The 22,048-nt window shown below is 32.8% G+C and overlaps 2 protein-coding genes across 5 annotated transcripts in view; one reads left to right on the forward strand and one right to left on the reverse strand.

The window, feature by feature from the left end:
* Positions 1-22,048, reverse strand: part of LOC126743223 (ras-like protein family member 10B) — a 64,008-nt gene that overhangs the window by 7,330 nt on the left and 34,630 nt on the right. For all 4 annotated transcript variants that reach the window (XM_050450214.1, XM_050450215.1, XM_050450217.1 and 1 more), the window contains one exon: positions 4,742-4,905. In XM_050450214.1, coding sequence (XP_050306171.1) covers positions 4,742-4,804 — 63 coding nt within the window. In that variant the 5' untranslated portion in view covers positions 4,805-4,905. The remainder of the gene's footprint in view (positions 1-4,741; positions 4,906-22,048) is intronic.
* LOC126743224 (cytochrome b-c1 complex subunit 7-like) lies at positions 3,929-4,422 on the forward strand. Its single transcript, XM_050450218.1, has 2 exons — positions 3,929-4,172; positions 4,227-4,422. Exons 1-2 carry the CDS (start codon positions 4,000-4,002, stop codon positions 4,378-4,380), a joined length of 327 nt encoding a protein of 108 aa, XP_050306175.1. The 5' UTR covers positions 3,929-3,999; the 3' UTR covers positions 4,381-4,422.

Genomic DNA, 22,048 nt, shown 5'->3' on the forward strand with positions numbered 1-22,048 from the left:
GCATATTGGCTTGGAATTGATTAAATGATAAGTTTTATTGTGTTTATTTTAGGCATTTTTTTAATTTCAGAATAAATGCTAATCAACATTATTTTGATCAGTAAAAAATATTCAAATAATTTATAAACAATGTCTCGTTTTTGTAACTATGACAACATAATCAATTCTTGATTAATAAAATCTCAGCCTGAAATTGATTTAATTGGAAAATTTAAAATTTCTTCTCAATCTACGTCATTTACATAACTCCTGAATATGTGTTTTACATTAACCATTAAACGTCGTATACGTGAAGCAAACACGATGAATAATTTCTCCGTTAATTTTCCACTCCTTCACACCTAATCAATTATTAAATAACCGAGAAAGACGCCCTGGAAATAGGGCGGAAAGTCTGGATCCAAAGAGGTTTTACATAAATTCATACTTACGGATGGATATATCATGTTTTACATTATATTATGTACATACATACAGTTGGTCATGTGTGATGTCAGAAGAGACAGGGAAAAAGTAAAGGTGCTGTACATAGTTAGAGACAGGTTAGGTCTAGAAAAAAAATTGAAGTAGTCATCGTAAGAGTCACCTCCGTTAATATCGACGTATATAAGAGATTAGTGGGAAGAAATACGTCAAAATTGAGGAAGTATGACTCCGTTTTACTGTCATTAATTTCAGAAGGATTTCGGATTAACGATTTAATGCTAAAGTTAATTAATCTCTTGCTAAGCTGCCTCCAAGTCTAAAATGTTTAAAGTTTCAACTACTTTATCCAGAGATTGCTACGATTCAGCTATTTACTCCACGCGCAAGTTTTAACGTTAAACAACATCCAGTGCAAATCCGGCTTTGACCGGATCCACATATTCGACCTATTCTGGACGAGGGCCATCCGAATCCGGGACAAAGAGACAATATAACTGTGCCATATTGGCGCCAGCACGATAGCCCTGTCGACACACGATCTTTTAACTGCACTTTATGAGTTTTTAAGCTCCACTTTATTAGAGTTCATTTAATTTATTATTTGAGTGAGCAGTCAACTCTCTATTTATTTTTTTTGTATAGGCATATGTGGCAACATTGGCTCTTATGTGATCAAATAGGATCAACTGTCAAGTGTTTGACATAGTCGATAGGTTACTTTGACAGCTAGAGGAGGCCTATAGGTTTTGTCAAGTGTCAATGTTAACCTTATCATCTGTCAAAAGTGTCAACCACTAATGGTTATGTAAATAAATTAAACAGTTAAGGCAGCTGATTTTTGACAGTCAGAGGGGGCACACAGGTCTAGCCAAGGGTCAACTTTAACCAGGTTATGATCTTTTGGATTTCAACTTGGTTGGTATTTACGAATTTCAGACTATATCCTAAACAGCAGCTGTCAATTGTCATAAAATAGCGACCATAAGCCCTTTATGTACCTCAAGAATATGCAGAATAGTGTCATACTGATTCAAGGTTCAACTGGATATAGGTTCATTAATATATGGCAACATTGGTCCATACGTGACTAAATAAATTCAACTGTCAACTGTTACGTAGATAAGTGTGTGGTTCGTCATTAAGTATTTTTCAGGTTAAGCCCATGACAGTTGTAACTCCTCGGTTTTTTTTTTTTGACAGCCAGAGGAGGCAATACAGACAGTACAGAATAATAAAACTGTCACTCGTCAACGTCAACCAAGTTATGTCGAACAATTTAGTGGAAAGTTCTTACTTTTTGACCTGTCTTAAATGTCATCTGTCAACTGTCATTAAATAACTTTAAATTTTAAAAGTATAGGTTTGCTTTGGTAGTTCATGTCAGCTGGTTATTTTTTAACAGACAGTTGAGGCATAGAGGTTTTCTCAGTTGTCAAAGTCTGAATCTTCCGTCAAGGCTGTCAACGAACTTGATTGACAGTGCTGATTTTCATTGGTCCATACGTGGCTAAACAGAGGTTAAGTTTACTGTCCGTCATTAAGTATTCTAGTTGAACCATTGACAGTTCCACACAGCTGTTTTTTTAAGCCAGAGGAGATATTGACTTAAGACATGTACAAAGTAAAACAAGTCAGCTTAATGTCAACCAAGTGTGTCAACTGTCATTAAATAACCTTTAATTTACAGTTTAGGGTGTAGTCTTTTATAAAGAATTCTTCGGGTAAGACCTTTGACACTCTCAGATCTTTTCCTTTGATAGGGAGGCACATAATTTGTTCCATTAAGAATATTGGAATGATTCTTGAATTATAAAAGAAATACTCACTAAATCGTAAACTGTCAACTAACTCAATTAGTGAATTTCGAACCATACCCATAAAATTAAAATTATCAACTGTCATTAAACAAATAAATAGTGTGGTCTGTTATTAACTGCCCTTGACTGTCATTCTCTTTTGACAGTCAGAAGAGGCACACAAGTTTCTTCAAGTGTCAACGTCAACCAGGTTATAATTTTTGTCAAAACTGTCAAAGGACTTTTAATAAATGAATTAAACAGTCATGGCAGCTGATTTATTAATAGTCAGAGAAGGCAAGTGTCAGCGACGTCCAGGTTTATGACCTTCTATGGAAAGTGTAAGCGAAATTGGTTGACATTGATGCATATGGTGATTAAATAAATTAAACTGACAAGGCAGTTGATTGTTTGACAGTCATATACTATATAGCAACTGTCAATTGTCATGAAATAAGGTTTTATTCACCATATGCACCTCAAGAATATGCAGGATAGTGTTATATCGATTGAAAGCTATAACGAGCTTAAGTTTATAAATGGCAACATTGGCCCATGCGTGACTAAATAGAATCAACTGTCAACCGTTACTTAAATAAAGTGTGTGGCCCGTCATTAAATATTTTTTAGGTTAAACTCTTAACAGACTTCATAGTTTTTTTGATAGCCAGAGGAGGCATTGACATATGCGAATATTCCTTACATATAGAATAATAAGAATTTCAGCTTTAAAAAGATCTCGGGGCAAATCAGACTTTTGCCATCCTTTATTAAAACGTGAAAAATGTCGAATGGTTAAGGTCACGTCCTTCTCTCTCTCTCCCTTGTCAAAACTGAAACTGTCAAACCATTGACAGTTTCAGACAGTTGTTTTTTTAAGCCAGAGAAGATATTGACTTAAGTCATGTATAAAGTAAAACAGTCAGCTGTCAATGTCAACCAGGTCTGCCAACTGTCATTAAATAACCTTTAATTACAAACTACTTAACTTTAACTTAAGACAAATAAATTAGACTTAACGTAAGACAAATAAATTAAACTGTTGAGCTGAAACCGGTTGTCTCCCAATAAATAAACCCTGTCAACTGTCATTAAACGAGTCAAAAGTGTGGTCAGTTATTAACCGCTCTTGCGGTTAATACGTTGACAGTCAATTTATTTTGACAGCCAGAAGAGGCACACGAGATCCTTTCACAACTAAATTAAGCCATAAACCTTTGAACGCAGTTTAGGGCACAACGATCCCACACTGTTTCCTGTGCCAGATAACCTAAAATTTCGCCCTTCCAGGCCTAATAACCCACCTGGCAAGCGGTCCACGCTCGATCGGTCGTTTTTTTGTAAAAAGGTCTCGGGGCAAATGAGATTTTTGCCATCCTTTATTAAAACGTGAAAAATGTCGAATGGTTAAGGTCACGTCCCTCTCTCTCTCTCTCTCTCTTTTTCCCCAAAGAATGTTCGTCTTTATGCCACGTCGCTTATTGTATGCAGACGATGTACGCGGGTAAATCTGGATAGATGCATGGATATGGGGCGTGTTGTATTATAAATGAAATATTTCGGATGGCAACAGAGGGAGCGGCTTGAATCCTAAAATATTTTATTTAGGGGGTGGTATTTGTAATCTTGAATTTCCCGCCTTAAGCAATTTTGTTTCTTGATGTGAAGTTGCTTTAGTTATTTGACCTGTCTCGTTGACATTGACACCGAGATTAAGAACCCTCGTCCAACTGACATTGGCATATTTATCGCATAAAAATTGAGTTGCAGTGAAATAATGTCGATCCAAAGGCGTTTCATGTCGTCCTGGAAAGAGTGGGCCTACAAACTGTCCGGTTTCAACAAGTACGGCCTATGGAGGGACGATTTACTAAACGAAACTATGGACGTGGATGTGGCGCAGGCGCTCAAACGTTTGCCGCCGAACGTTCTGGAAGAGAGGAACTTCAGGTACTGATTTTCGACGGTTTTGGAGTTTTGTTTTATTAATTTTTTCTTTTGTAGGATTTTACGAGCGGTCCAGCTGTCCATAAGGAAGGAGGTGTTGCCCAAGGAGTCCTGGACCAAGCTGGAGGAGGACAAGTTGTATTTGACCCCCATGGTGGAGCAATGCGCCAAAGAGAGAAAGGAGCAAGAGGAATGGAATCGGGATAATTAAGTGTCATGTGTTAGTGTAATTGTAATAAATACTTCCTTTTTATATGGTTTTGAATTGAATGTGAATGTTTAATGAACCAAATGAACAAGAGGAAATCGTCATGTACACACACTTGACCTAAAAACGCAACCGTTTTGGGAGTGAGCTAAATGTTAATTTCCCTTTGTTCACTTACAACTCAATACTCTGCTGCCTATTCACTTTATTAAGCAGCAAAAATCTTCAACAAGGCACAGGCATTCATAGAAATTATCACAATAATGACACTCCTGTGATTTCCCTTTGTTCATTTAGTTCATCGATTAACACGGAAGTAGTTACTATGAAGAGGCATGCAACACGAGTTGCGCAACAGATTTACCTGTATTATGCTGGTTTTTCCCACGGCGGGTGCACCCAACAAAATGATCTTAATAAGGTCCATGTACTCCGGACTGGTCTCGACCGGTGAGCAGGTGTTGTCCTCCTTAACGTCGTTCTGCTCGGCATTCTGGTGACGTCTCTCCAAAAAATCCAGGTCCAATTCTGGAAAAGAGACGAGGTGTTGTGAATAAACGCCTTTAGAGTAAACGGTTTTACCGTCGGACCAATTAACTTTGCCGGTTTATTCACTGAAGTGGGCTAAAAAAACTCCACGTTTGTACGTTTACTGACACTTGATTTAAAGGTTCTTTTAACCGCGTGCTGCATTTTTTAGAAGTTGTTTTTAATTGGGTGTGGAATTAAAAAAAACAAAAAAAAATGGAAATTTGTTGTAGCGCAAAAATGAAACGTTCATAACTTGTGACAGAAACGATTGTGGCAAAGAGTTTTTTGTTGCGCGAGTACGTTAAATACGAATTTTACTTTATTAAGTTTATTAAATTACGAAAAACTAAAGGGTTTTCCAATAAGGGCGGGTCGATGTTGAAATGGAATAAAACAAGCTGTATCTGAGATATTAACAAAATTATTTTTTTATTTGAAAGGCCAACTTATGCCATTATGTATGGAATATGACATCATTCAAATGTCCGCCGCGGCTTCTCACGGTGGCTTGGATTCGAGTGGTCCAATTTTCAATTACTCTGCTGCATAGATCCGGCTGAATTTGAGCGATGGCCTGGGTTATGTTGACTTTCAGGGCATCGGTGGATTGCGGCTTATTGGCATAGACCTGGGACTTTAGAAAACCCCACAAGAAAAAGTCTAGCGGGGTCAAATCGCAAGACCTTGGTGGCCAATTTACGTCACCTCTCCGAGAGATAACCCTGCCCTCAAATCGTTGACGCAGAATGTCCATCGTGTCGTTCGCTGTGTGGCACGTAGCGCCGTCCTGCTGGAACGATGGATTCCTTTCCTAAACCCTTTCCTACCCCTTGCCATTGGATATAACGTGCCTTTAAGAAGTAAATTTAGTGAAAGTATCAAGCCCACTTCCGCGTCATCATGCACTCAGTCCTTTGGAACCCTTCCTAGACCCTTTCCTACCCTTGCCCTTTCCCAGTGGTAGCAGAACCTATTCACGCCGGTAGCCAGACAAGGATGATGCCGGATGCATCGTAGGGGAGGCGTCACCGTGCATTTCAGTATTAAAAATTGTGAAAATATCGATTCGGGGAACAGGGTACATACCCGAGGGTAAAAATAATTTGCTGACCAAATAATCAAAATGTGCTACCAAAGCTATTTATTATTAAAAACTATGCGAAATCGATAACTGATGTCACTATACATATAAGTGCTTGCTACCAAAAAATAATTGAAATAGCACCCCTCTAAGGGGTAGTTTGTTTTTGTCAATGTCTAATAAAAATGTGCTAAAGTCCAGTGCAACGATATATTAGAATGGTCACCTGTCAAAACACCAGCATTCCACCTGCCAAACAATGTCATCCACCTTCTATTTACATTGTTTGAGAAGTAAAATGCTGGTGTTTTGACGGGTGACCATTCTAATATATCATTGCACTGGACTTTAGCACGTTTTTATTAGACATTGACAAATACAAACTACCCCTTAGAGGGGTGCTATTTCAATTATTTTTTGGTAGCAGGCTGTCATACATATACTGCTATTAGATATTAAGTTTAAACAGTTTCTGTCTGTAAATAGCTTTGGTAGCACGCTTTTATTCTTGGTCAGCAAATTACACACCACCCATACCCGACAGTTTTCCCGAATCTCCAAATCGTGCTGGCAGATTGCCTCGTAGCAGAAGCCATTAAAACCGCAAACCAAACCAAACCAACCAAACGTTCCCTTCTTATAAGCACGTTAAATGCCAATTTTCCCTTGTTCACTTAGATTCTAAATTTAAAAGATGTTGAGTCTTTCTATATTTCTTTTCTATGCACACTTGACACTGAGATGTGGTGAAATAAAAAGATGAAAATAATTTCTATAGAAACTACTTGAACAAAGGGAAATCAACATTTAATACTCCACTTTCTACTGAAGGCACTATAGGGTTTTTGCCAAAAATGAAACTCTTTACAGTAACTCTGAATGTAACTGCTTAAACTAAAGACGTAGCGGCCTTTGACGTCATATATTTTGACATGAACGGTTACTATAAAGTCTCTAAATACCGATTTCCCTTTGTCCATTTAGTTTATTGAATTACAATAAAATACAACCTAACAGAAAAACGCAAAAGTTCATTAATGCTAAGAGTCTCCCGTTTTGTAAGAACAGGAAATGCGGATTTCCCTTTGTTCATTTAGGTTTTTTAGTAATGAAAAACTGCATCTTGTTTAGAAGATTTACTGCTCCAATTTCTACAGAGGGTACTATGGAAATTATAAACTAAGATATTACTTGCAGTAGATTTATATAATATTTACTGCGTATTATATCAAACATTTTGATAGAATTAATTGCTGTGTTTTAATAATTACGAAAAACCATATTATGTCAGGGTTGTTTGAAGACATTGAAGATGTGCGATCCATTTTGACACGCACCTAACCTAAAAACGCAACATATTGTCGCATATGTCATACATTTTGACAGAAAGATTTACTGCAAAGAGTCGCTTTTTATAAGCACGTTAAATGCCGATTTTCCCTTGTTCACTTAGATTCTCAATTTAAAAGATGTTGTATCCTTTTATAGTTTTTTTTCTGTGCACACTTGACACTGAAATAAAATAATTTCTATAGAAACTACTTGAACAAAGGGAAATCAACATTTAATACTCCACTTTCTACTGAAGGCACTATAGGGTTTTTGCCAAAAATGAAACTCTTTACTGTAACTCTAAATCCATATGCTTAAACTAAAGACGTAGTGGCCTTTGACGTCATATATTTTGACATGAACGGTTACTATAAAGTCTGTAAATACCAATTTCCCTTTGTCCATTTAGTTTATTGAATTACAAAAAAATACAACCTAACCGAAAAGCGCAAAAGTTCATTAATGCCAAGAGTCTCCCGTTTTGTAAGAACAGGAAATGCAGATTTCTCTTTGTTCATTTAGGTTCTTTAGTAATGAAAAACTGCATCTTTTTTAGAAAATTTACTGCTCCATTTTCTATAGAGGGTGCTATTGAGATTATGACCTAAGAGATCGCTTGCAGTAGATTTATATGAAATTTACTACGTATGGCGTCAAACATTTTGATAGGAATAATTACTGTGGCCAGCCTCTCATTGCGACATTACAAATAAATGCTGATTTCTCTTTGTTCATTTAGTTTATTGGGCTACAGAAAACATTCCTTTAATGATCACGTTAAAGGTGAGTAGACTCTTGATTTGGAATTAAAATGATTAACATGAAACGAATCAAGAAACATTTTTACTATTATGGATAAAGGGTTTCTGTTCCTCTTTATCTGTCACACACTTAACTCTAAACTGAACAGAAAGAGTTACTGTAGCTGTCGTTTAAAGAGTAAATTAAATGCCGATTTCCCTTTGTTCATCTAGTTCATTGAACAACAGACAATCGTTTTTTCTCATTCATTTACAATTAAATAGGACCCTATGGGTTTTTCAAAAACACCTTTCACTGCAAACCCATTTGCCAAAATTTGAGAGAAATAACTTTTGAATATTGACAGCCACTCACAAAGTTTATACGCATCACACTTCTCCATCTGCCAATTAAAGCTTGACACACACACACCTAACCTTAAAACGGAATAGTTTATGACGTCCAGATTCTGACAGAAACAACTTCTGATTTTTAAATGTCGATTTCTCTTTGTTCATTTAGTTCTTTAAGCTACAGAAGACTGATTTTTTTATGGTAAGGTACGTGTATAGACTCAGGTGCTCTATTTCCGATTACTTTTACACAGTATTTCTCGTTTCGTTCTGCGCCGAATTTTTCGTTTCGTTGCCTTAAAAATGAGCAGATATTTGATTTTAAATTAACGGAATAATTTACGTGAAGAGCAAATAAGGCAAAAAAAATTAACATGTCGCTCTATTGTCGATTATAATAGACTAAATGGATTATTTGCATTTATATCATCGGTGTTTACACGCATAACATTAAAATTCAACAGCTTGAGACATCAGACATTTGGACAGAAATAGTTGCTACGGCGAGTCGCTCCTTTTGACATTACGTTAAATGCTGATTTCCCTTTGTTCATGTAGACTTTAACATTTTTTGTAGGCACACTAAATATTACAATAAAATACTTTCCATACAAACTAATTCAAGCAATCAACATCTACAGCTCCATTGTCTATAGAGACAGCGCTATGAGGTTTTTGCCAAAAATGAATTTTGACACAAATTTGTCTTAAAAACGCTCGTAGAGTCGCTCGTTTTGAAGGTACGATTAATGCCGATTTCTCTTTGTTCATCTAGTTCATTGAAAACTGTTTTTTTATGACAATGGGGATATATAGACACAGGTGCGTCAAATTCTAACTATATAAGGAGCAATAGATTTTTTAGCAAAAAAAACTCTTCACAGCAAACCTATCTGCCCAAATTTGACAGAAATAACTTCTCATTTCCTTGAATTTGACATACACTTAACCTAAAAATGCAAATGACAAGAACAATTACTGTGCCGAATCTCAATGCCGATTTCTATTTGTTTGTTCAGTTCATTAAGCTGCATTTTTTTGGTTACAATAAAAGAATAAAATACAATACAAATACAAACAAATTAAAAAAAAATCCACGCCCAATATTAAAAGAAACCTTCACATTAAACAGTTTATGACATTGCAGTAGGTTAAATGACGATTTCTCTTTGTCCGTTTAGTTCCTCGAGCAACAGAAAACTGCATTTATCACAATAAAGAACTGCAAATACTTGCAACAGAATTAATGGTTTATACATAAAAATTAAATTCAATTTAAAGAAAACCCATTAGCCCTCGAGCAACCGACCAGGAAAAATAACATTTTCAAATCCAATTTAAATGAAAATTGACTTTATTCCCCCAAGAGGTGACGCGACGCTCCTTGAAATTGCATTTTAATTAATCCATTCGATAAATAAATCGACCTGGAATCATTTTAATTATTTTTTTTAACAGAAATTTAATCTTAACTTAATCCGTTTCCTTAAGGTTAAATAGGAGCCTTAATCCTCGTTCTGAGAAGTAATTTATTTTAATTCCCAGTTAGTTTAAGGCGCTTTTTTTATATAAGGGTCGGTTAGGGCAGGTGCAATTTAGACTGAAATAAATTGAAGTCAGTATTTATAAAGGAAGCAACAGTTAACCACTTTTAATGTATATTTTGTCTGAATTAATAACTAGAAACCTGTTGGAAATTCTATTTCCCGATCGGCTTGTATTGTGACTTTTATACGAGCCCCTATATATTTTTTTAAAACCAAATTAATCAGTTGTCTCTTAAGAAGACACCCTGTATAGATTGAGCTTTGTTCTTAGCTTTAAAGCACCATTTATTAGAAGTGATATGAGCCATAGTGAAGCTTATTACACTTTAAAAATGAAAGTGCTACTAAACCCTCTGCTCCCCTTTTCGACCCTTGACCCACTTTTATCCCCCAATAAGTGGCATAGGGGGTGCACATTTTCCAAATTGAAAATGATACCTTTGAAAACTGCCATTGGTTTTCTTAGATTTTTGTGGAGAAAATCCCCCGAAGGATTAATGAAAAAAGACGTATTGGTTTTTCTTCTTAAGAGAGGGACGAAAACAAGGAAAACGCATTCGGGTCCTGGACATTTTCCGGTTTATCTGGAAAAGTTTTGTCCGTATAGGTGTCGGTGCCATGATAAATTTTATATGAAGTTTATAAAGTCGGGTGGGAAGAGAGCATAAAATGTAATACTAAAACTCCATTAATCCATGTTTCCGAATTAAACTTACTAGAAGCATCTGGCAAATTTTAATTAAGGCATTTTAATTAATTGCCTCCATCTCTCTCCGTTATTCAATAAAAGCTCTTTTGCTCTGGCGAACCTTAGTATCCAAAGATATTTAGGAAAATTAACCTTTTGAAGGTGACCCTCTCATCTTGGAGGTGAAAAAGTTGCTATGGATTGTAACTGAAGCTAATTATGTTATGCAATGACTATAAATATAACTCCATTACATATTAATAAAATCAATAAGGTATATCGTTTAAAATAAAACATTCATCATGGTGCATTTGAGTTTTGCGGAATATATTTGCTTGTGTAAAGAAAATTAGCTGCTGGCAGTTTAGCCTTATCTCTTTTATCCCAAGTTTTGTATGTTTTAAAGTAAATTTGATTTAATCACGTCAATTTCATTCTTTTTTGCAGACAATTAAGCTCTAAGGTCACATTTTTCCAGGTGGTTTATTTTAAGCACGATATATACAAGGCTACCTTACTGATATTATTAATGTAATGGAAATATAATTTGTCCATTAAAATTCCATCAAGTTTCGTAATTAAAAAACGAGCATATAAATTCCTGGATAAACCAAAACCGAGAGTTTTATTTAGGTATTTATTATAATGTGGACGCGTGGTCTATACCAATGGAAAATTGACTAGAAATTCACGTTTTAGGTCACGAATACTAAAATAACTTGAACATTGAATTTGCAACCACTGTTGGGTTTCCATATGAAATTTTATTTAATTAAAACACACTTTATGTGTGGCCACCACCTTGATATCTTTAATTACAATCCCTTATAAACGAAGACATTTTCTATTGATTGAGTCACATTAATATTAAAGAATTGAGGCCATTCGAGAGAAGTTTTAAATTATGGCCTCGCATACTTTTGTTTCAGTAGATTTCTCTTACTAAATTACAAAAAAAATTAAGCAAAAGACATGTTAGGCGTGCATCACTAAGACGCTTCTGAATTCAGGAACCGACGTGTTTGAAAACTCTTGTCCCACATCGATTTGTATAATTATTATTAAAATATATTTTTTTATATTAGTCTAGTGAAATTGTATTTATTTTTTATTTAAGATTATCACATTACTGCCACCTCTTACTCTGGAAAATCTAAATATCCAAAGATATTTAGGTGAATTAACCCTTTGAAAACGAAAGGTTAAAGAGATGAAAAAGTTGCCATGGAGTGCAAAGTGTAACTGAGATAGATTATATTTCCGTTACATATTAATAAAACCTTGATAAATCTCATGTTGCATTTCAGTTTTTCAGAAAATATTCGCTATATAAGATATATGGATCTTTTTTCTTGTTTAGACTTGTCCCTTTTATCCGGGGATTTGTATGCTTCGAAGTGAATTTACCGAAATATAAATGATTTGTTTTCAAAAGAAAGCTTAAAAAAAGACTCCAAGTTCCTCATTTTTTTTTAATGCATAAAACATTATGTGAAATCCCTGATGTCAAAACTGAATTCAAAAGTCACGATTATACATAAATTATGTAGAAAAAAATTATTTTATATATCTGAAAAAAAATATAATTTTAACTGCTTCAAATAACAGAAACAAATATGCCATGGCTTCAAATGTCTGGAAACTATAAAGAAATTACATCAAGTGCTTAAATCGTCATAAAAAATAATAACAGTAACTTCAAGGACTTAAAATAAACAGAAAAATATTATAATTTACTATAGAAAGAACAAGAAGTAAAAAAATGTAGATCTGAAATATTTATAGTATAACATTGAATGCCTACTGAAAACGCACAAAAAATTACATTAAATACCTGAAATAAATAAATTTCAGGTGCCTTAAGTTCTAGGAGCGAATTGAGGATGTTTGAAAGGTATAAAGAAATATGGTAAATGCCTTGAAAAGATGAAAAATAACGCTTAAAGGTTTATAGCAATTAAATTACGTAAAATACGTAAAAATTAAATGTCTGGAAGGTATTGAATATTAGCTTCAAGTGCCTGGAAGTAATAAAGGAATTATTAAATTTAGTTGTATATATTAATTTAATAAAAATTAATTTTTGATATTTGAAAAAATAAATGATAAATAACTTCCACTACCTCAAGTTTTAGATACGAATGTGAAAAAAGTACGAAAATCTAACAAATCTACGAAATGCTTAAAATGCCTGGAAGAGCTTTTAAATGACTTCAACTACCTGGAATAACATTTAAAATTCTTTAAAAAATTTACGAAATGAAGTACTTGCTGAAAAATTGACTGAAAGTACCTGAAAAAGATCGGAAACTACTTCAAATGTTTAGAATAAATAAAAATTAATTTTTAATACCTGGAATATTTTTTATATAGGCGGACATTAAAAACACTACCTTTTTCAATTTTCGTTGTATGATTCTACGTTTTAGAATAAAAGAGTTAGTGAGGAGTACGCATCACTAAAAAACCACTAAATTCAAGAACCGACATGTTTGAAAACTCTCATTCCACATCATCACAACATATTTTCTTATATTATCTCTTATTATTAACTTATTTATTATAGATCGCTTAGAAATTTTACAAAACATACAATTTTCCGAGAAAAAATTAGTTATTTCAATGAAATGACACAAAATATTGGGAAAGAACTCTGGACATCCGCAAAACAGTTAAACATTATAAAAAAATCTAAGACTTATGATTTGCCAGAATTAAACAGCTTTTTTCTAAACTATTAGAATTAGATATTAGGCCAATAAGTATTCTGCCAGTACTATCGAAAATAATACAGCGATTTTTCTATAATCAAATAACAACATTTACTGATAAGTTCCAATTATTTCCCGATTGTTAGTCGAGTTTCAGGAAAAATTTTAGCACCACTACATGCTTTGTCAAGATTTCCGACGTTATTAGATTTAACGAGGAAAAAAGGATTTGTTAGATTATAGTAAAGCCTTTGACACTATAGATCACAACTTATTATTTTCTAAATTACATTATATTGGCTTTTCGAGTGATACCAATTAATTATTTCAAAGTTACCTTTTTGATCGATTTTGTTATGTAGTTATTAAAAATGAAAACAATTCTAAAATCTAAGTTTAACAAAATAGAAAAAGGCGTTCCTCAAGGTTCAATTCTATCACCATTACTTTTTTCAATTTATGTTGCTGACATAAACAAATCACTAAAACACTTTCAAATTCTTCAATATGCAGATGACTCTCAACTGTATTTACCATTAAACTTAAATAATATTCAACAGGCAAAACTAAATATAAATACTTATTTAAATAATATTGCTCTATATGCACAAGAGCACAATTTAAAAATTAATCCCTCTATATCTCAAGTGATGATCTGTTACTCAAATGATCGGAATAAAGAGCTCGTCAAAGACAATTTAAATATTAAAATTGGAAATGTTTTTATACCAATTAAAAATGAGGTAAAAAATTTAGGAATGTTTATGGACTGCAAACTAAGATTTGAAAGTCATATCAATAATATATTAAAATTGGCATATCTTAGATTAAAAAATATTTCACACTTAAAGAAATATCTTTTCTCAAAAAATAAATATTTACTTTGCGAATCCCTTGTTATCTTTCTCTTGAATTATGGAGACGCTGTTTATATTAACTCGATTTCTGGTGTATTTTGTAGAAAAATTCAAAAGTTACAGAACTCATGTACGCGATTTGCTAACTCTATACCTTATAGACATAACACATCACCGTATCTGAAAGACAACCAAATTCCCAATATGTCAAACAGGCGAAAATATCATATGTATCTTTTTATGTTCAAGGTTATCAAATCTCAAAAACCACCTTATATTTTTAAAAATTTCATTCCATTTGTTCATAATCACAATACTAGGAACTATCTAAAATTCCGATCTATTTAAAATTCCGGGTCATTGAACAGCAAATTTTCAGAAGTCTTTTTTATACAGTGACCGCCTAAAATTCCGCATAAATTCGATAAAAATTAGAGACATGATTTTTCGAGAAAATGCCCGAATCGGTCGTTTTTTATTTTAAGTTGCGCATTATTTCACATAAATTTTTGTATACAGGGTGGAAGAAAAAAAGATATGACGTCATCGGTCATTTTTTTAAATGGAATGCTATATTTTTTATTGCATTTATGAAATATAGGCGAAATTCCAAGTAAAGTTTCGTATAACACACCTTATCTCAAAACTCAACTGTTTCAGAAATATTTACATTTAACAAACAAGAAAGCAAGAAATTACAAATTAAGACAAAATGAAGGATAAAATGTTATAAACTGTCAAAACTCTTATTAATGTATCAAGTGTTCAAACTGATCCCTATTTACTTCTTGGCAGAAAACAAGACGCTTTGCAAACTAATTTCATATCTAATTCTATTTTTCAAATCTTCTACATTATTTGGCTTCTCAATATTACTTTACTTTTCAGGTACCCCCATAGAAAATAGTCGCAGGGATTTAGGTGTGGTGACCTGGCCGGCCGCTCTATTGGCCCTCTTCGTCCTATCCATCTTCCTAGGAACACTGTATCCAAGTAATTACGGACATCTCGAAACAAATGTGACGGTGCGCCATCCTGCTGAAACCACAAATTATCTGTCGGGACGGCAGGGTCTTGTTCGTCTGGGTATAGGGCAGCCAAAGTAGGGATAAGACCTTCTTGAAGAAAATTCAAAGAGCGTTGTCCTGTTAAGTTTTCTTCGAAAAAGTATGGACCTATTACTTTATTTTCCACGATACCAGTCCAAACATTAGTAGATTTACGGTACTGTGTATAAGCCTCAGTTGCCCAGTGTGGATTTGACACTGACCAGTACCAACAATTGCCGATTTACGACACCGTTTAAACAAAAACTTGCTTTATCCGAAAATAAAACTCGTAACACAAACTGACGGTTATTATTGCAAATGTTCATCATTTGCTCGCAAAATTGGTTTCTTCGATCAGGATAGACCTCATTTTATTAGTCTAATTACTTTTAAGATGCGTCTTGCGGCTATATTATACTATCAACTGAAATTTGTGAAGTTGCATTGTTCGGATTTTCTTCGACGGAGAACAGAACGTTTAATTTTGTTTCTTCAGGAATTTTTGGACGACCTGATCTCCTAACATGACCTGAAGTTATGAATTTGTGCTCTATTCTACTAAATGTTGACTGATAAATAGGATGGTTTGAGTATTTGGCTATAAACAGTTCACTTACTTCTTTTTGCGTGCGCACTCGATCCCCGTACCCTAGCATCATCAAAATTTCAATTCGTTGGGTTTCCGTTAAATTAGCCATAATTTATTCTGATAAAAACTATTAATTTTCGAACTGACAGTGACATTCGAAAATGGAGATTCTTTACAAGTGCAACCATGAAAATAGAAACAGTTGGCAGTGTTTATAACATTATTTTTATCTCGGTTTTACCTTAATTTGTAAATAGACGTACTTATTTCGGTAAATATTTCGGAAACAGTTGAGTTTTGAGATAAGGTGTGTTATACGAAACTTGCTTGGAATTTTGCGTATATTTCATAAATGCAATAAAGAATATAGCATTTCAATTAAAAAAATGACCGATGACATTAACATATGTGTTTTTTTGTTCTACCCTGTATACAAAATTTTATATGAAATAATGCGCAACTTAAAATAAAAATCGACGGGTCCAAGCATTTTCTTAAAAAATCATGTCTTTAATCGGAACTTTTGTCGCGGATCAGTCCTCCCTTGTCTGGCGGGTACCACCGAGCCAGTTTCGACCTTTTGCCATTACATATGACCATACATACATGTGACTTTTTATTTTGGTTCTTTTTCTTTATGAATACAATTTTTTTTTACCTAATATTTCTTCAGCCTTTCAGTCTGTTAAGTTTCTAAGTTTATTAAATGTTAATTATTAATAGGAGTAGTAGGATTGTATCACCCCTGGCATACTTAATACCAGCTGTCAACGGTTTTATAAATCGCGATACCATCCTTTTTGTCTAAAGAAAATTATGTGATTCTTCTGCAACTAGCTTTTTAGTTAGAATTGTTTTTATTTTTACAGGCAAATAAAGTATTTTGAATTTGAATTTGTATAATTATTACTAAAATAAAAAATTAAAATTTAAAGTCTAGTATAATTGTATTTTTTTTAAATTAAATTTCCATGCAATTCCAGGCAAAGATAATATTACTGCTGCCTCTTGATCCGATAGACTTTAATATTCACAGATATTTAAAAAAATTAACCCTTTGAAGGTGAAAAAGTTGCTACTAACTGGTGGCTTATAGTTATAGAAATAGTCAGGTAATAATAGCCGAAGCTGATCCTGTTCTGCAGTAACAGATTTCTATAGATAGATTATATTTCCATTACATAGGAATAAAACCAGTACGTTATAAGGTTTAAAATAAAACGTCTCATGCTGCATTTGAATTATCTGGAAAATATTTGCTTGTGTGGTTGACATATCTATTTCTCACTTTTCCGGCTTTCGAATGTGCGAATTAACAAGAAATTTGCGCTTTAGGTTACGAATACTAAAAAATAACGTGAACATTGAATTTACATTACTGTGTTTATTCGAAATTCAACAAGAACAAATCAAATTACGTTCGAACCTGGACAAAAAACCGAACCAATCAACCGTCCCCGTGCTCCCTCAAGTCTCGCCCAACTAAAAAAAAATTATTGACCGAAATAACAAACAAAAAATAAAATAAACTTAATCGAACCTCGCTCGGTGCTTCGGAGCGGTCGGTAGTAGGCAATCCTGATCGAACCATCCCATTTTCCCTCTGGATCTTGTAATGGATTTCCATTTCCATCAGTCACAGCCGGTTTGGCAGCCCGATGGCGATCTTTACATAATTCACCCCCTCGGTACGGATTTTGGCCGCTGTGACGTGAAACTTACCCCCCAGCAGACCCCGTCACTTTTAATTCAAAATAAATTTAAAGTTTACCTTAGGAGAGATCAAAGGGAGGAGCATAAGAAAAATTATATGATTTTTGTTTATTTTCAAGTTCACTACTGCCGTTTCTTTAGAACGTTTTCATTAGAAATTTTAATTAAACGTTTTCATTTCTGTTACGAAGGTTTATTCAGTAAAAGCGTTCCTGCTCCGACAAACTTCCTTAATATCCAGATGCTTGGGAAAATTAACCCTTTGAAGATGAAGAGGGTTAGAGATGGGGGTGAAAAAGTCACTTTTGACAAGGATAATTGCTGTGTAGTGTACAGCGTAACTGGAGCGGGGTGGTTTATAGTAAGAGAAACAGCTCAGTCAGCTAATAATAGCCGAAGCTGATTGTACTGTGCAGTCGAGGCAGCAGTAACAGTATATCTGGAGTAAATTGGGGAACGCTGACAAAACAGTGTATATCTTTGATTTTAATAAATATTATAGAGATCGATGGTGATTAGGAGTTTTTAAACAGTTCAGTTCTAGTTTTTATAGAAATGCTTGGTGTTCATTTTTTTAAGGAAATTTAGGAAAAATGCTCTAAAATAGACTAACAGCTTCCCTAGAGTGGCTACAATTTATTATAATAATGTGCTCCCAAAAAAATCCGAAAATTATGATTAATAGTTAAAAAATTTATTACAATAAAAAATCGCTTTTTTTGCCTCTAATGAATTAATTTCCTTTTCTTGACAATATTTCATAAAAAACCTCAAAGATATAAAGACATTCTAATTCCACCAAAAACTCCTAAATATTGCGATTTTTAATCAACCAAATCTGTTACATTAATTACCCACAAAAGAAGCGACATCTGGCAAATCTAAATGAAGGTAATTTAATTAAACCGTTTCCACTTATATAATATATATGCGGGAAAGAGAAAGGTCTCTCCCAAACAAAGTTTTCTTACCATAATATCCAAAGCTATCGTGAAACTTTCCAAAGGGTTGAAGGGGGCCCGTAGTTTTTAATTGAAATCACACATAGGACGGACATAACTCGCAGTGACTAATCGAGTGTCACCATCGAGTGGAGAAGTCTAAACATTAATCGGGAGTGTGATTTATAGCAACAGAAACAGCCGCACAGCTATCGAGTAAACATGAATGTTATATTACGGATTATGGGGCGAATTGGACAAATAATAGGGTTTTGGGTAAGATAAGAGTTAAACGTAACAGTTATGTTTTACCAGTTCAAGTTGTATTTATGTTCTTGACTAATCGGGGCTTAAATTCGAAGTGAATAATAGGGCAGACTAGATTTTAGATAGTTTGTGTGTTCTGTTGTTTATTAAATTAATTTTTTTAATCTAAACGTTAGTTTTTCCAGGCAGTTCATATATTTTGTCAATATTGTGATTTTTTTAAAAAAATTTTACAGTATTACTTATTAATAAGACTTAATATGGGCCTAACGTTACAATTCCAGAATTTCTATAAACGTTTAAAATGATTGATATTAATCACCTAATTTTATAATATTAGGTACTCTAGCAAACCTTTATAGGGCACGAAATTAGGCATTTGAACGGTGTTACACTTATCGGTTAAAATAAAATCAGTACGATTCCTAGTACTATAATAATTATCGACATCATGAAATAGCCCTATGGGTAAAAGACCTTATTATAAATTTCTTTCTAATTTTAATTTTTTTCTTATTTTTTTAACTACTCCTTACACTATTTAGTTTTTTACAAAATTCTAATTTTCTTCCAGGCAATTAAAAAAAATTGATTTCATTTCCTAGCAGCTCATATTATATTTTATCATTTACGTAATTTATTCATTAGAGAATTTCTTGATAAATAATTAAATTTTTACTTCAATTTTTTATTTTTTCCTAACAAATTTTGCTCTTATTTTATTTTTTTTGTAATTTTTTTCATGGGGATTTTTATTCCTTCTATTTTTTGCCTTAATTTGTTAATCACTTTTTGCACTTTTCAATTTTTCCTCAAAATTTCAATATTTTTTTTCAGACAATTAAAAAACTATCCCATTTTTAGTTAATATATTATTCGTGTAATTTTTCTATTAGAAAATTTTGGTTTATTTTGCATAAAAAAACTATATTTAAAATACAATACATTTCATAATTGCCAGGCAATTAATATGTTTAACCATTTGTGTCATTTTTATAATTTACAAAATAATTTATCACTTTTTCAACGCAGTTGATTTTATTATATTATGTTTTTGTTTATTATTTCTTTATTAGTATTTTTTCCTTTAATTTTTGAACTACTATTTATATTTTTCTACAATATTCCAGGCGTAATTGATCTTATTTTTCAGGTACCGGATATATCTTATCATAATTGAAATTTTTCCATCAAGAATTCCTTTAGACTGAAATTATAAAGACTGAAATTATAACAGCAAAAGAAAACATAGAAAAAAAGAAAAAGGCTGAGCAAGAAAAAGAAGATGAAAGAATAGCGAAAGATAAAGCAAAGAAAGCGAAAGAATTAGCAAAGAAAACAAAGAAGGAATTAAAAAAAAGAAATAACAGAGAGCTCTTCAGATGAAGACGAACCGCAAATTTTAAGTGACAGTGAATCCGACGACGACGTCACCTTTGAGACTTATGCAAAAAGGTTAGAGGAAGATGAAGAAGCATTAAAACAAGACGAATTGTTTCTCAAAGGGGTAGAAAACCTTAACATTAGAAACTGGGTTTTGGTCTCATTTAAAGGAAAGAAAAGTATATTTTTCTATGCTGGTCAAATAAAAACGCTTGATGAAGAATCGCAACCTACCATTAAGTTTTTAAAAAAAAATCAAACCGAAACGCGCATAGTTCAGCGTTTCACTGGCTTGAATAAGAGGACCATCACTTAGTGGCTGCATCAGATATAGAGCGAGTTTTACCAGTATCCTTTTCCAGTATCTTTTACCTCATATAACGTTAAATTAATTAAAAAAAAAACATGTCACTGCCTGTTTTGCTCAACTTATTTACGTAATATACTTTTCAGAAAATCTTTGAGTTTTATTCCCTAACATTGCTCCACGAAAAAAGTTCATAACTTCCTTATAAATTAAGATAGGTATCAAGCTATTTTTTTTAATCCAGAATTTTTCATACTATAGTACTCTTGCCCCAGACCCATCGGCAGGGTAAGCATATGGCAGTTAGGAGCCGTGAGTACCTCAGAGAATGGGGCAAGTGTAATATGTAAATGTAAAAAAACAAAAGCAGACAAAAAATAAATAAATATGACATTGATTTAACAAAGAAATAAGCTCTGTGCTTACTAAAAATGAACCCGATTTCTCTTTTGGTTTTTTTGTTATGAAATTTTAAAGTGCCACTATCATTTTTTTTGATTACACTTACCCCACTTCACCCTAGTCTTTTTTCCTTTAATTCTTGAACTACTATTTATATTTTTCTATAATATTCCGGGCGTAATTGATCGTATTTTTCAGGTACGGGATACATCTTATCATAATTGAAATTTTTCCATCAAAAAAATCCTTTAATTTTTTTCAAACAAATTTTTTACTTATTACATTCGATTTATTAAATTTTTAGATTTTTTTTTTAAATTTCTTATACTTTTTATTTATTTTTTCTTAAATTCCAATCTTTCCAAACAGTTTGATTGCCTGGAAATTAATTGCTTAAATTTCCCCCATTTTTTTTTGTATTTTCTTGATTAGGAGTTAAAGTTAGACAATTAAAGGAAATATTTTCCTTTAACTGTTTCCACTTTTAATTTCGTTAATAAATTTTCTCTTCATATTTTTTTCCTTTAATTCTGTAACTAGTTCTCTTAATTTTTTTTTCAAAATTCCAATTTTCTTTAGGCAATTAAAAAATGGATCATGTTTTCCAGGCAGTTGACATTATGGAAATTTTTTACACTTTTCATTTTTTTTAAATTAATTTGTCCCTTACTTAGTTTTTTTAAATTAGGGTTTTTTATGTAAAAAATATTTCTTTAACTATTTATTCCAAGCAATTAATAAAATAATTAATTGAACATTTTCTGAGCAGTTGATTTAAAAAAAAAAATATTTTTTTTAAATTATAAACTTTTACTTATTTAAAAGTCCCTAAATCCTACAGATACTGAAACAATACTTTTTAGTTCCATGGTGCGGTAGCAAAATTTGTTATATCCCTATTATTTTTGTCAATAACTACTTCTTTTAAACAAACATTTACTACTTAGTAACAAATATTTAAATAAACAGTTGTCATAAATGTGTATTTTCATTTTAAACCACAAAAATTTGTTCTTACAAGAAATCCGAGGTTTTGCTCTTCTACTGTAAAATTCGTTAGCACGGATCTAAAGAGTTTTGGAATTGGGCGCCTCAATTGGTCATATTTACCAAGTTTAAAAAATTTAGTTTAAAAAAGTTACTAAATTTAAACCTTTCCAGGCAATCAACTGAATTATT

Source organism: Anthonomus grandis, chromosome 12 (assembly GCF_022605725.1).
Source record: "Anthonomus grandis grandis chromosome 12, icAntGran1.3, whole genome shotgun sequence".
NCBI lineage: Eukaryota > Metazoa > Arthropoda > Insecta > Coleoptera > Curculionidae > Anthonomus > Anthonomus grandis.

Excerpts from the sequence above, each read along its gene's own strand:
- LOC126743224 (XM_050450218.1), top strand. The coding sequence starts at position 4,000 with ATGTCGATCCAAAGGCGTTTCATGTCGTCCTGGAAAGAGTGGGCCTAC. Across the intron at positions 4,173-4,226 it reads CTGGAAGAGAGGAACTTCAG|GATTTTACGAGCGGTCCAGC; the intron begins GTACTGATTTTC and ends TTTCTTTTGTAG.